This window comes from Aquarana catesbeiana, linkage group LG01 (assembly GCF_042186555.1).
Source record: "Aquarana catesbeiana isolate 2022-GZ linkage group LG01, ASM4218655v1, whole genome shotgun sequence".
NCBI classification, from domain to species: Eukaryota; Metazoa; Chordata; class Amphibia; order Anura; family Ranidae; genus Aquarana; species Aquarana catesbeiana.
Window position 1 is genome coordinate 781,002,814 of NC_133324.1, and position 15,154 is coordinate 781,017,967.

The 15,154-nt window shown below is 43.0% G+C and overlaps 1 protein-coding gene across 1 annotated transcript in view; it reads right to left on the reverse strand.

Moving 5' to 3' along the window:
- Positions 1–15,154, reverse strand: part of SPATA4 (spermatogenesis associated 4) — a 34,835-nt gene that overhangs the window by 5,668 nt on the left and 14,013 nt on the right. Inside the window, exons 4-5 of the mRNA XM_073606669.1 lie at positions 12,564–12,784; positions 9,831–9,953 (exon numbers count right to left, since the gene is read on the reverse strand). Of these exons, the coding sequence (XP_073462770.1) occupies positions 9,831–9,953; positions 12,564–12,784 (344 nt within the window). The remainder of the gene's footprint in view (positions 1–9,830; positions 9,954–12,563; positions 12,785–15,154) is intronic.

The window sequence follows — 15,154 nt, forward strand, 5'->3', positions numbered from 1 at the left end:
CGTCCTTGTCTACGCTAATATTTAGGATCTCCGACTTTTTCAAATTGACTTTGAAATTTGATAGTTCCCCGTACCCTCTGATTACTCGGAGCAGGTTCGGGAGGGTAATTCTGGGGTTGGTAATAAAAAATAGTATATCGTCGGCAAACGCCGCGAGTTTGTGCTCCTCCCCTCCCGTTCCCACCCCGTTGCAATCTGGGTCGTTGCGAATGGTAGCGAGGAGAGGCTCAAGAGACAGAACAAACAGTAGAGGGGACAACGGACACCCCTGCCTAGTGCCGTTTTTCATCTCCAGAGGCTCTGATAATACCCCATTGACCCTAACTGTAGCCATAGGGTGACTATAAAGGGACCTCACCCAGGAGATATACCTCTGCCCCACCCCCATAACTTCCAACGTTTTCAACATGAACCCCCAGTCTACCCTGTCAAACGCTTTTTCCGCATCAACTGACAGGAATAGGACTGGGGGTCCCTTGCGTTTACCTAACTCCAAAAGGAGCGCTGCTCGTACACCATTGTCTCTGCTCTGTCTCCCGGGTATGAAACCCGCTTGATCTGCATGAACCAGGGATGCCATTCTCTCCTTCAGTCTCCCAGCCAGAACCTTTGCAAAGAGCTTCACATCTGCGTTCAACAACGAGATGGGCCTATAACTGGAGCATAGCCTATCGTTTTTCCCCTCTTTTAAGATTAAAGTAATTGAGGCTAACAACGCCTCTCTTCCCATCTCGCAGTTATTACCCAGATTGTTCCAATATTGGCACAATCTAGGGACTAATATGTGTTTCAACTTCTCCAAATATAATGTGGTGAAGCCGTCGGGGCCTGGGCTCTTGCCTTTCGGGGAGGATTTGAGGGCTGCCATGATCTCTTCCTCTCCGATCGGTCTATCCAGAGCCTCTCTCTCTTCCATTGTAAGCTCCGCCACTCCTGCCTCCCTTAGGAACTCCTCGACCCTCTTCCCCTGTGTAGGGCTGACCGTTCTATTTAGGCCTATGGAGTAGAGCGCTCCATAGAACTTTTTAAACTCCTCTGCTATACCTGTACTAGTGCTGATAAGCTCTCCTTTTTTGTTCTGTATTTTGCCTATGAAATTCCTGTCTTTTTTCTTTCTGATCATTCTGGCCAGGTGCTTGCTAGACTTATTTGCCCACAGGTAATTTTCTTTTGTTAATCTATTAAGGGATCTCTTAGTTTCCTGATCTATAATATCCCTCAGCTCCTCCCTTTTATCGACTAGTCGGTGGAAGATTTCCTGATTAAATCCCCTTCTCGCCTTGTGTTTCTGCTCCAAGATGAAAATTTCAGCGAGCAGCCTCTCCCTTTCCTCCCTTCTCTTTTTTTTAATACCCGCTCCCATGGAGATAAGGACCCCCCTGGTAAACGCCTTATGTGCTTCCCATAGAATGGAGTATGAAACCTCTCCTGTATCGTTCGCTTTAAAGTAAAAGTCAACCTCTTCTTGTATCTTCCCCAACACTTTTGGATCTTTGAGCAGAGATTCATTCAGTTTCCACGCATAAGTCCCTTCGACCCTATCAGGGAGCCGCAACGTTAAGGTGACCGGTGCGTGATCTGAAAGTGAAATAATCTCAATTTTAGTTTCCTGTACTTGCTCCAAGAGGCCATGGTCAACAAAGATGTAGTCTAGTCTCGAATACGTCCCGTGCACAGGGGAGAAGAAGGTAAAGTCCCTATCCTTGGCGTGTTGCGTCCGCCAAGCATCTACAAGGCGGCAGTCAAAAAGCCGCCGCCCAATTGCGGCAGTAGAGGCCCTGCTCGTCCCCTGTGCCCGGGACGCAGTATCGAGACCAGTGTCCAGGTAGAAGTTGAGGTCTCCCGCCAATACCACCTCTCCCTCTCTGAAATTCATCAGCCTCGTCAACACCTGACCGAGAAAAGACATTGGTTTCTTATTGGGGCAATATATATTCGCCAGAGTGAATATCTTATTTCCGATGTTGCCCTTCAAGAAAATATACCGGCCATCCGGGTCTGTCAGTCTATCTATTAATGAGAAGTTTGAAGACTTTGAGAAACCAATTGCCACCCCCTTTGCTCTTCTGATGGGGGAGTCACTATAAAACCATTGCGGCAGGCCCGGAGAGAAAAGCCTGATCCTAGACTCCAGCACCAGATGAGTCTCTTGGAGAAAAACTATGTCAGCCCCATAATGTTGCAATTCCTTCAGAATTTTATGTCTTTTTACGGGAGAGTTGAGGCCCTTTACATTATATGAGAGAAACTTGAGGTCAGGCATTACTTAGGCTCACGGCCCTGGCCGCTCCTCTCTGCCCTTCTAAGATCCCCCTCGCAGGAACACCCCACCCCCCCTTCATCCCCACCCCTGAACACCCCCCACCCCGGCCCCTCCCCCCATCCCCCCGGCTGCCGCCCAGCCCAAGGCCCGCTTGTAGAGGATGTTCCAGATCCCGTACAGCGCGCACTGCTTCGAGGGGTGGTGCCGATAAGCCGGCAACCCGTGCCGCCCCCCCGCTACGCGGGGGAAGGTGGTGGGGAGAGAGAAAAAAAAAAAAAAAAAAAAAAAACTCTCTCCCCCCCCCTCCCCCCCGCACGGAGGGAGGTTTAAGAGGACAAGAGGCGGACGCCCCTACTAGGACCCACACCCCCCCCCACCCCCCGCACAGCCATCACCTTATTGCACTATAGATTGCCCAAAGTCCCGAGTCCCGTATTCTTAGTTGCTCACAACAATCCCCCGGGGAAAAAAAAAAAAAAAAAAAAAAAAAAAAAAAAAAACAACAAAAAAAAAAAACTCAGAGTCCCCCTCATACTCAAGTGAGCTTAGTGGAGCGATCAATATGGTTCTTATCTCAGTTCCTCTGGCATCGTGATCCCCACACTTGCGCAAAAATCCTGAGTCTCTTCTGGAAACCTCATCCTATGTGTTCTCCCGTCTTTGACAACTAACAGGGATGTTGGGAACCCCCAGCTATACTTCAAGTTGGCCCTTCGAAGTTGATCTAATAGAGGTCTCATCTGTCTTCTTCGTGCTAGGGTTCCAGCCGATATGTCCGCGAAAATCTGTAGGTTTTTATTTTCGAAGCAGATTGGGGGAGCACCCCTGAGATTCCTCCATATTTTTTCCTTATCTTCGTACAAGTGGAACTTCACGATAACATCCCTGGGGATATCTTGATTGAGATTGGGGGGTTTCCTTACCCTATGGACCCGATCAATCTTGAGGGCCTCCTCCACCTTTCTACCCAAAATGGGGTTGAATATTTTTCTCACTTTCTCCCCAAGATCTTCATTCATTTGTTCCGGGATGGATCTGATTCGCAGATTTTGTCGCCTGCTCTGGTTCTCCTGCTCTTCCATTTTGTAGGACAGCATGCGATTTTCGCTCTGGATCTTGACTATTTGATCTTGGAGTTCAGAAATTGTCTTTGCTTGCTTTGCTGATACCTCTTCTACTTCTTCCACCCTATGGAGTAAATGGCCCATATCTGAGCGTACATTCATGATTTCCGATTTTATCACTCCCTCCAGTTTAGCAAACATTTCCAGCATTTCTGTTCTATTCATGCCACGGTCCATATTTCTTTGCTCTTCCGGGGTGTCACTCATCACTCCCCCCTCCAGACCCGAGTCCTCCTTAGGCCTAGCCCCCTGTCCCCCCTTCTGCTTCTGTTGTTCTTTTTTCTTTTCATTTGTTCCTGAGGGTTTCATATCCTGCCCTGGACTCTTTGGGTTTGATTCTGTAAGATATTTTTGAATGGTGCTAGTATTAAGGCTCTCTCTTGAGTTTTTAGGTTCTGCTGATTTTTGGGACCGCCCTCTCATGCTTCCACCGGGTATCCGCTTTTGGGGTATCAGACCCCCTCTCACGACGTGTTGCTCAATCCCTCCTGGTGGTGCCTACCCACCGCGTGCACATAAAGAAAAATAGAGGGAAAAAGAAAAAACCAAAAAGAGGAAAATTGTGAACCAATGCACACAGAGTCCAAGGAGGAGCCCTCCTAGCCCTCCTCGCCTGTCGCAATCCTTATCGCCCGCCTAGGGAGGAGTCTTTACATTTATGCTGGGTTTTTCCTTAAGTTATGTCAGGCTTCCAAATAACTGGAACCTGAGAGAGTGACCTTATCGGTCCCCCTCCTTATGTCTCCTCCAGAGGCAAGGCAAGGACCCTGGGGTGATGTACTGTGGAGTATATGAGTCAGATCTCAAGCGTGCGGGGGAAGTCAAGCCACAAACATAGTACCCACAGTTTGTTCACAGATTCGCAGCCAGGTCCAGGAGGGGACACACAAAATTCCCTGCGCTCAGACACTTTTCAGACCCTGATTATGCAGGAAGTTATCCATCCATAGACCACTATGCTTTCCAATTACTTCTCATAAGGATATGCAGAGATTCCTACCTTTTCTTCTGACGCTGTCTCTAAGCAGTAGTCCTCCTTCAGCGTAGGATCGCAGTCCTGATCTTGGGTGAAAAGCAGGGGGGGGAGAGAAAACTCAGGGGGGGTCGTCAGGTGTCCGGTATGTCGGGTAGCAGTTCAGGCGGACAGCACGCTGTTTGAGCGGCTTCACTACCCTTCCTCCCGCTCTCGCTCTCTGGGCTTCTCCTCCAGCTGATAATCAGCTGTTTGTCTACTCGTTTCCAGGTCTGTCACGTCCCAGCCGACCGGCTGGGTCGTATACTGTGTATGAGACGCCGTCCGTGGGCGCGGGGGACGAGAAGGGGGGGCCCTTCACGGGAGCCAGGACATCCCGGTGGAACACTTACACCGGGATCGCTGCAGTGTATCGCCCCGTTCGCAGCTCTCTCCCGTCCGGAGCCGCTCGCCCCAGATCCTCACACAGGCGCCGGCATCAGCCCCTCCCCCTCACGTCGCGTCCTACGTCACGTCCTCATCTCTGAGTGCGCCCGAACAGTACCTTTCTAACTTAATTATTTAGCCTAGGGCAAGACTAACCATATATAACCACCCTGGAATAAATAATTTCAACAAAAACTATATTCTGCACTCCAATTAATGAAACATCATTTTGATGTCTTTTGACATAGCACTTCTCTCCTGTAAGCGGAAGATCCATGTACCCCCATTAGCCCTCCTCATTCTCCCAACCATATTATGTGGGAGTGTGACGAAGGCACTTATTCCCCTGAGAGAGATATTTATTCTCTTTCACGGGTAAATTGTGATTACTTGCAAAAAATAATTTATACAATGTATCATCTAATCTCATATGTTTTTTGTTTACTCTTTACTCCAGAATTCACTGGTTTCTTTTCTATCTATTCATCTCTTCAGTCCACACAGGTTGATCTGCGCAGTCAGCTCTGCATAACAAAAAGTAAGTCAAAAACTATTTGATCTATTGCCATGGCACCACTGAATATACTTTCCCTGAATGTTCAGGGAATAAATGTCCCTCAAAAAAGGACCAAAGCCTTCCGTACTTTCCATAACAAGAAGGCTCACATAGTATGCCTCCAAGAAACACACTTCACCAAAGATTCTACTGCAAAATATATTTCTCCTTTTTATCAACAAATTTACACGGCTTCTGCCTGTACCAAGCAAAGGGGAACTCTAATTGCATTTCACCGATCCACACCATTCACCTTATCATCAGAAATTAAAGACCCAGAAGGTAGATACCTGATACTCATGGGTTATATAATGGATACAGCAATCACGGTGATTTCCTACTACGCTCCTAACAAACAACCTACACCATTCCTCTCACATATATTACAAGTGATTAATACACACAAAATAGGAACAGTGATAATGTGTGGGGATTCGAACCAGGTCCTCCTCCCATTTCTAGATAAATCACCTTTTACACCATCCAAAATAACCTCTAGATTACCTTTTTCTCAACTTCTTTCCAAATACAATCTGGTAGATTCATGGAGAGAAAGTAACCCAATGAAAAAGAAATTCACTTATTTCTCGCACCCTCATCAAACCTTCACCAGAATAGATCATATTTTTCTAACAATAGGAATGATACCAGAAATTATTGCATCAGATATAATTCCGATTCCGTGGTCTGACCATAATGCAGTATACACTACTATAGCCTCAGCCATACCAAAAGCGCATGACCCAACGTGGTACTTACCGGACATAATGCTCAAACACCCACTACATCAGATGGCCATTGAACAAGCTTTAAAGGAATACATATCAATTAATAATACAACAGACATCTCCCCAATAACACTGTGGGAAGCTCATAAGCCTGTCTTGCGTGGTACAATACAAAGACAAATGGCACTATTTAAACGGGAACGCAAAAATCTAGCAAAAAAACTAGAACTCAATTTTAACGCAGCCTACATATCATTTCAAGATAATCCATCTCAGAGTACAAAATCTCATCTGGAAAAATCTAGATTGGAATACGATCTATTTCTCACTGAGTCAGTTGATAAATCCCTCAAACGCTCCAAACACAATTTCTACATGAATACAAACAAACCAGGTACATATTTGGCTCGGGCATTAAATTCAACTAACAAATCTTTCAAACCAATACGTTTGAAATTATCAAAAAATGTTTACACTTGTAATCCAGTTAAAATAGTCCATAAATTTCACTCACATCTCGCAACTTTATATAAGACAAACAATGAATTTAATCCTACAGAGGCTGAATCCTTCTTCTCAAAAATAACCTTACCTGAGTTATCTCAGAATCAAAAAAGCAGTTTGGATGAGCCTATAACTATAGATGAAGTTGCAAACGCCATAAAAGACCTAAAACTTAACAAAAGACCAGGCCCAGACGGCTACTCGGCTTTATACTATAAAACATTCTCAGAAATACTCTCTCCCATTCTCACTGAAACGTTTAACAAACTTCTAGATGGACATTCTTTTCGGCAAGAAACACTAATGGCAATTGTTTGTATGATCCCAAAACCCCTTTCTGATGATACTTCCTGTGTGAATTATCGGCCTATCTCTCTGTTAAACCTCGATATTAAATTATTAGCAAAAATAATAGCAAAACGCCTTAATAGCATTATAGGAAAATTAATACATAGAGATCAAGTAGGCTTCATGCCAAATAGACAGGCAGGCGATGATATACGCAGGGCAGTGTTATTGGCACATATTGCTAAAAAACGGAAAATCCCTTTATGTTTTCTATCTCTCGATATTAAGAGGGCATTTGACACAGTATCCTGGCAATATATGCAATATTCATTACAAAAATGGGGTTTTGGACCCCACTTTTTAACATGGATCAAAGCATTATATAATAAACCCAAAGCCTATATAAAATATGCTGGATACAAATCTGAAGCCTTTAATATCGAAAGAGGTACCCGACAGGGTTGCCCATTATCTCCCTTATTATTTGCCCTTATACTCGAACCCATGGCCCAATACATCAGAACAAACCAAACTATAACTGGCATTGAAGTAGGAGGTATTACACACAAATTATGTATATTTGCAGACGATATATTACTTTTTCTATCATCACCACAGGTCTCTGGTCCTAACTTAATACCAGCTCTTGATGGATTTGCAGCCCTATCCGGCCTTATGATTAATCCTAAGAAATGCCTAATGCTTAATATTTCACTCACAAACATGGAATTGATCCCGGCTAGGGCTGCACTCCCATTCACATGGGCAGAAAAATCAATCCCATATCTTGGAATTCATTTAACAGCATCTCATTCTGACTTATTCTCAACCAATTATCCTCCTGTATTAAGACAGATCACAAATCTAATAAAACAATGGTCGCAACTTCCTTTATCCTGGATAGGGAAGATTAATGCAATCAAAATGACTATTCTACCCAAATTGCTTTATCTATTCAGAGTCCTCCCTATTCCAATTCCTTCCTATTTTTTGAGAATAGTACAAAAAAGAGCAACTTCGTTTATATGGGGCTCTTCTAAACCACGTATACCTATACACACACTACATCTTCCCAAAAATAAAGGAGGCCTGGGATACCCTAATTTTACTAACTACTACAGAGCAGCACATTTGGCCAGTCTGTCCAAATACCATGCAAAACAGGAAATCCCATTATGGGTATTTATAGAGGCTTCAGAAAATGACCCACTATTAATATCAAATTTATTATGGCTTGATCCTAAAGACCGCTTTAAAATTCATAATCCCATAACTAAACACTTCTTATCTCTCTGGGATAAACTAAAAACCAAATATCAGTTACAATCTCCACACAATCCTCTCCTTTCTTTTATCAGAAATCCGGCCTTTTATCCGGCATGGATCTACCCAAATTCTTTTAAAGCTTGGACAACATCAGGCATTCAGACACTAAATGACTTCATAGCATCTAAATCATTCCTTTCATTCCCATCGCTTAGAGAAAAATATGATCTACCAAACTCTGAGATATTTAGATATCTCCAAATCAAAAATTTCTATACACCATTCCTAAAGGGGGATACACCATTATCCCAATTATCCATTTTTGAATCAATCTGTACAAAAGATCCATTTGCTAAAGGTACAATTTCATCACTTTATAATCAATTATATGGAGTAGCCAATCTTAATAGACCCTCTTACGTTCAGAGGTGTGACGAGGACCTGGGACGAACTTTAGAAGACACGGACTGGTCTAACATATGGCTCACATCTAAGTCATCTTCACCCAACATCTTAGCACTGGAGACAAATTATAAAGTCCTAACTCGCTGGTACCTTGTACCCGCTAGAGTGGCAAAATATTCACCTAATACCTCAGCTCTTTGTTTTCGAGGATGCCCAGAAATAGGCACATATTTACACATATGGTGGACGTGCACAGTAATCCAAACCTTCTGGAAGGAAGTCTTCGTGATTGCATCTAAAATATTTAAAAAAATAATACAACCAGATCCATATATAACTTTACTTAATCTAAAACCGGAATGGTTAACACTCTCTCAATTCAAACTTATGATCCAACTAATAACGGCTGCAAAACAAACAGTGGCCAAGGCATGGAAATCTCCTACATTGGTACTAGCAGAAACAATTCACAGAATGAATAATACAATGTTCCATGCTAAGATGGTAGCCATCGATCAAAATCAAATTCCAAAATTTGAAAAACTTTGGCATCCTTGGATAAAACAACAGTTCCTGTCAAACTTCAATGACTCTGTCCTGTTGCCATGGTAACAGATTAAATGACTTACAGAGACACCCATTCTAAGGCTTCAAAGAGAACTAAAAAGAATAATAAACTGACAAGCGGGACAACCTTGTGGACCATACCTCTACCTTTCAACCCTTTTTCTTCTTTCTCTTTCCTTTTCTCCACCTTACGATTAAAGCTCATTATCAGAATTTATTTGACCTATATACACTCTACTTGTAAACAATATGTATAAATCATTTAAATGCCTACAAAAGTAACTAAGGAAATGATATATATCTTTAATTTAGGTTTACGTGAACCCAATGTTTAATATTTGAAATTTCATTATATTTACCTATAGAAACCCTACTGTAAAACAATGAGCTTACTTTATAGATCCTTGTAAACTTACTTTATGTATCTTTATAACATTGTATACTCAATAAACTTCTTTTGACAAGGAAAGGTCAGCTATATTTGTCCAGTGTTAATTAAACCTGACTTTAAATGGCAGAAATGTGGCCAATATAGTGAATGCGTTTATTACTGTGGTGAATTTCCTAAAGGGGCATTCAGTGGCAAAAATATTTGAATGATCAAACAAAAAGTAATCTGCTGCTTTATATCTTTATCTTTAACAGTTCAGATAACATTTTAGAAAGTACTGCATTTTCTTTTATATTTCAGCAATACTTTCATTATAATGTAGCAGTTTTACATACGTACTGGAGGAAGAGGACAAAGATGATGCGGATCTATTGGACAGGCTGCTTTCACTGCCAGTATTATCAGGTGGTGGTGGGATACGGAGGGCAAGCTCACCCACTGATGGCTTCACATTAAACCGTCCTTGCAGGGGAGAAAAATACAGTACAATTACAGAATTAAACATTTGTCAAAATATAAAAAAATGGAAAAGAATCAATGGCCTAACATACATGAGTTAGAATCCTGGATTTTAGTGTCTGTAAGCCGGCTGGTTTGTACGAGTGCAGCTCAGCTCCACAGGTAACACATCTGTTAACCACTTGACCTCCAGAACATTTACCCCCCCCCCTTCATGACCAGACCATTTTTTGTGGTACGCCCCCCCCCCCCCAAAAAAAAGTACATCCTTTCCCCCCCCCCAACAAATAGAGCTTTCTTTTGGTGGTATTTGATCGTCTCTGCGTTTTTTTATTTTTTGCGCTATAAAACAAAAAAAGACCAGACAATATTTTTTACTTTCTGCTATAAAAATATACCCAATAAAAATATCTAGAAAATCTAACTTTATAGATTTAGGTCAATACGCATTCTGCTACATATTTTGGTAAAAAAAAAAAAAAAAAATAATATCCCAATAAGCGTATATTGATTGGTTTGTGCAAAAGTTATAGCATCTACAAACTATGGGATATTTTTATGTATTTTTTTTAATTAAAAAAAATAAATAAATAAATGTTAATTACAGTCACCTAGGTGAATGCAGCATCGATCCAATGCTGCATCTGTGCCCCACTGCCTTTGCACTGAGAACTGAGCGATCAAAGGCCGCTGATCGCTCAGTTCTCCCCTCCGCTCTGAGTGGTGACTGTCCGTCAGCAGCTCTCTCCTCTGCCCTTCCAGCGCTTACTGGAGCACTGGCTGTGGAGGGGGCGAGTGCGGCTCACTCAGTCTCCCAGCGGCTCGTTGAGAGGCTGAGCCACCTGTCGGTCCCAACTGTAAAGTCAGGATCCATCCTGAGCCTGGACCAGTTGAGTGATATCAGCTGACAGTGGACTTTAGCTCGCTGTCAGCTAAAAATTGTTTACAGGAGTGCAGAAAGAACTGCACTTCTATGGTCCGTAGGAGAAGTAGGGTCAAAAAATCTTTGGCCAAACTTCACCTTTAAGAACTCACTAGACACTAGAGCATGCCTGAAAAAAAAAAAAAAAAAAAAAACTATATACACCATACTATATAGTCCCCTCCCTGATAGTCCTACCTTCTAACGATTTGAGGGCTGCAGCCCCTGTCAGTGTCTTCAGCATGTCTGTGTTCTCCATTATGTGCGGTGTTCCATCCTCCAAACCAGTATGTCGCCACAGGATAAAGCAGTGATGTAGGAGTCAGATAATAGAACCACTGCAAAGGAGGGGGACATGGACATCTGACACTCCCGGGGAATTATCTAATGCTGAAGACACAGACAGAGGCTGCAGTGCTGGAACCATGGAGAGGGGGGGTAGGACATATAGGCAGCTGAAGGCAAATACACAGGGTCTTCTTTTGCATTACAGCTTCAACAGGGTTGCTTTAACCCTATATGGGGGTTTTGAGAAACAGGTAAAGGAATATGCCGAGAAGCCTTTACTTTGGATTTTCCTAGAAGCCTTTTTTCTTGTTTTTTTTTTTTGTTTTGTTTTTTTTAACAACGCAGGCTCTGATCACAATTTACTTAAAGCGGAGTTCCAAAAAGTGTAGCTGCTGACTTATTAATCGGACACTCACATGTCCCACCGTCCAGAGATGCGGGAGAATGAAACCCCGCTCCTCTCCCCCTCCTCTCTGCGACGCTGTCATTGTCACTGTGGGTGCCCGGCTGTGGCTTCACAGCCGGGCATGCGTGAGCTGAGCTGCATACTTTGACTGGCCGGGCAATCATTTGGGACCTGTAACATGCACATGTCCCAGATGATTGCCGAGAGAGAGGGGGAGAGGTGATCTTCCTTCTGGCGTCGCGGTGCTCCGGGAGGAAGAGGGAGCTGGATCCCTCTAAAAAGAGCATATCTGCCCACCCCCCCCAAAAAAATGACATGCCATGTGAGGGGGTCACCTTCACTTAAAGCGGAAGTTCCATTTTTGGGTGGAACTCCGCTTTAATAGAGAACTCTGAGATTTAGGGTTTCTGGGATGTGCCCGTTATACAGCCTGAAGGTCATTACAATTTTTACTCTTTAAAGTTTTAAAATTAAACCATTATCTTTAATAAAAGCGGAGTTCCACCCATATAAAAGTCAGCAGCTACAAAAAGCGCTGCACGCTGTGATTGGCCGGGCAATCTTCTGGGACCTGTGAAGTGTCCCAGAAGATTGTACGGAGGGAGGGGGGAGAGGAGAACTTCCTTCCGGCTTCACGGAGCCCTGGGAGGAAGTGGGAGCTGGATGCCCCCCCCAAAAAAATGACATGCCAAATGTGGCATGTCAGGGGGGGTCACCTTCACTTAAAGTGGAAGTTACATTTTTGGGTGGAACTCCGCTTTAACTCAATAAACTTCTGTAAGCCTGAGGGACCCTGTGTACTATATCACTATTGGGCTCAACCTCTGAAATTTCAGAGAAAACTCTCGCCATATGAACTAAGCCCCACTATCCAATGAGCTCTCAGTGTACAATAATGGCATTCACAATGCATTGTGAAAAATGGAATATGCAAGTACCTAGGTGCACAGAAAGAAACAGATAAAGTATTATGTAGAAATGTATGCAGTCTACTCACTTGGGTCATCAATTCTCTCCTGCTGTCTCTGCAACAAATGCAAATCAATAACAGCCTGAACTTTCTGTTGGTTGATGATAATGTCTGGCTCAGCCAGGGTCTCACTCAGGGTTATATTGCTCTTTACTGCCTTTGTTGCTGTAGATCTGGCCACCATAGGCAGCTTGTGTTGATAATTTCTATCAGTAAAGTCCACTTCGTTATCCCGGAGAATTTTAATCCTAGATTATATAATAAACAGCTATGATTACTGCTTAAAGTGATATTAAAAAGGCAAATATATATCCGTATTTATCGGCGTATAACACGCACAGGTGTATAACACGCACATTAATTTTAAGAGGGAAGTTTCAGGGAAAAAAAATAAAATTTTAAATAAGGAACTTTGAAGCAAAATAAGGGTCAGTGCCCATCTGTAGTCTCACCATTGCCACCAATGCAGCCCGATCAATGTCCATCTGCAGTCTCACAAGTGCCATCAATGCGACCTCATCAGTCCACATCAATGCAGCAGCCTCACCATTGACATCAGTGTCGCCTGATCGATGCCCATTTGCAGCCTAGAGGGGACAGGGAGGAGGGCGGGACAAGCGCCAAAAGATTATATACAGTGAGAATCTCCTATGATAGACAGAACAGTGGTCCAATGGCGGCCAAGGAGACGGGACTTCCTATTACAGAGGCCGCCAAGTAAACAGGAGATTCTCACTGTATGTAATCTGACAGCGCTCATCCCGCCCCCCTCCCTGTCCCCTTGAGGCATCTAAAATTGAAGTATTGGTGTATAACACGCACGTGTTATTTGCACTCAATTTTTAGGGTAAAAAAGTGAGTGTTATACACCAATAAATACAGTATATTTTTTTAACCACTTCAGCCCCGGAAGATTTGGCTGCTCAATGGCCAGGCCATTTTTTGCGATACGGCACTGTGTCGCTTTAACTGACAATTGCACGGTCGTGCGGCGCTGTACCCATTTTGTATTTGTAGCCAAAATGTATTTGGTAAAAAGAAAAAATCCCAATAAGTGTATGTTATTGGTTTGTGTGAAAATGAAAGAGTCTACAAACTAGGGTACATGTACTGAAAACATTATTTTATACTAGTAATGGCGGTGATCAGCGACTTATAGTGGGACTGTGATAGTGCGGCACTATGACACTAACTTACACTGTGGGGTTGATTTACTAAAACAGGAGAGTGCAAAATCTGGCGCAGCTCTGCATAGAAACCAATCAGCTTCCAGTTTGTTTTTTTTCAAAGTTTAATTGAACAAGCTGAAGTTAGAAGCTGATTGGCTACCATGCACAGCTGTACCAGATTTTGCACTCTCCAGTTTTAGTAAATCAGCCCCCTTTGTGAGAACTGACAAACTGCCACTAACATCTCCAGTGACACTAATACAGTGATCAGTGATAATACTTTACGCTGTCACTGTACTAATGACACCGGCTGGGAAGAGGTTAACATCTAGGGGCAAACAAGGGGTTAATTGTGTGCCTAACCATGTGAAAGGTGTGGCGATTTTTACTACAGATGAATTTGTGTTTCCTTTTCCTGGTTTGCAGGGAAAAGAAACAAAGCAAACATTCTCTCTGTTTAGAGTCCTGTGCTGATTGTCAACACAGAGGTCTGGGCTGTAAATCAAAACAGTCAGTCAATCGGCAGGTCCTGGCCATGAATCATTGGCTGGGATTTTTTGACAGACTCCCGCTGAGTCAAATCACAGGGAAGTAGGTGGACAGGGGCGTACGTGTGTGCCTGAACAGGCAATGATGTATGGGTACATTGTGGTGCCTGTAGGAGCTGCAGTATATGTACTGCGGTGGGTTGGTAAGTGGTTAAACTTGGTGTGGTAGATGCATTTACAATGTATTTACAGTGCCTTGAAAAAGTATTTATACCCCTTGAAAATGTTACACATTATGTCATGCTACAGCCAAAACTGTAACTGTATTTTATGTGATAGAGCAACGCAAAGTGGCACATAATTGTGAAGTGGAAGGAAAATGATAAAACTGTTTTCAACATTTTTTACAAATAAATATCTGAAAAGTGTGGTGTGCCTTTGTATTCACCCCCCCCCCCCCTTACTCTGATACCCCTAACTAAAATATAGTGGAACCAATTGCATTCAAAAGTCACCTAATTAGTAAATAGAGTCCACCTGTGTCTAATTTAATCTCAGTAAAAATATAGCTGTTCTGTGAAGTCCTCAGAGGTTTGTTAGAGAAGCTTAGTGAGCAAACAGCATCATGAAGGTCAAAGAACACACCAGACAGGTCAGGGATAAAAGTTATGTAGAAGTTTAAAGCAGGGTTAGGTTATAAAAAAAAATCCCAAGCTTTGAACATCTCACAGAGCACTGTTCAATCCATCATGGAAAAAAAATGGAAAGAGTATGGTATAACTACAAACCTACCAAAACATGGCCATCCACCTAAACTGATATGTCCAGCAAGGAGAGCATTCATCAGAGAAGCAGCTAAGAGGCCCATGGTAACTCTGGAGGAGCTGCAGAGATCCACAGCTCAGATAGGAGAATCTGTCCACAGGACAAGCATTAGTCATTCACTCGACAAACCTTTATG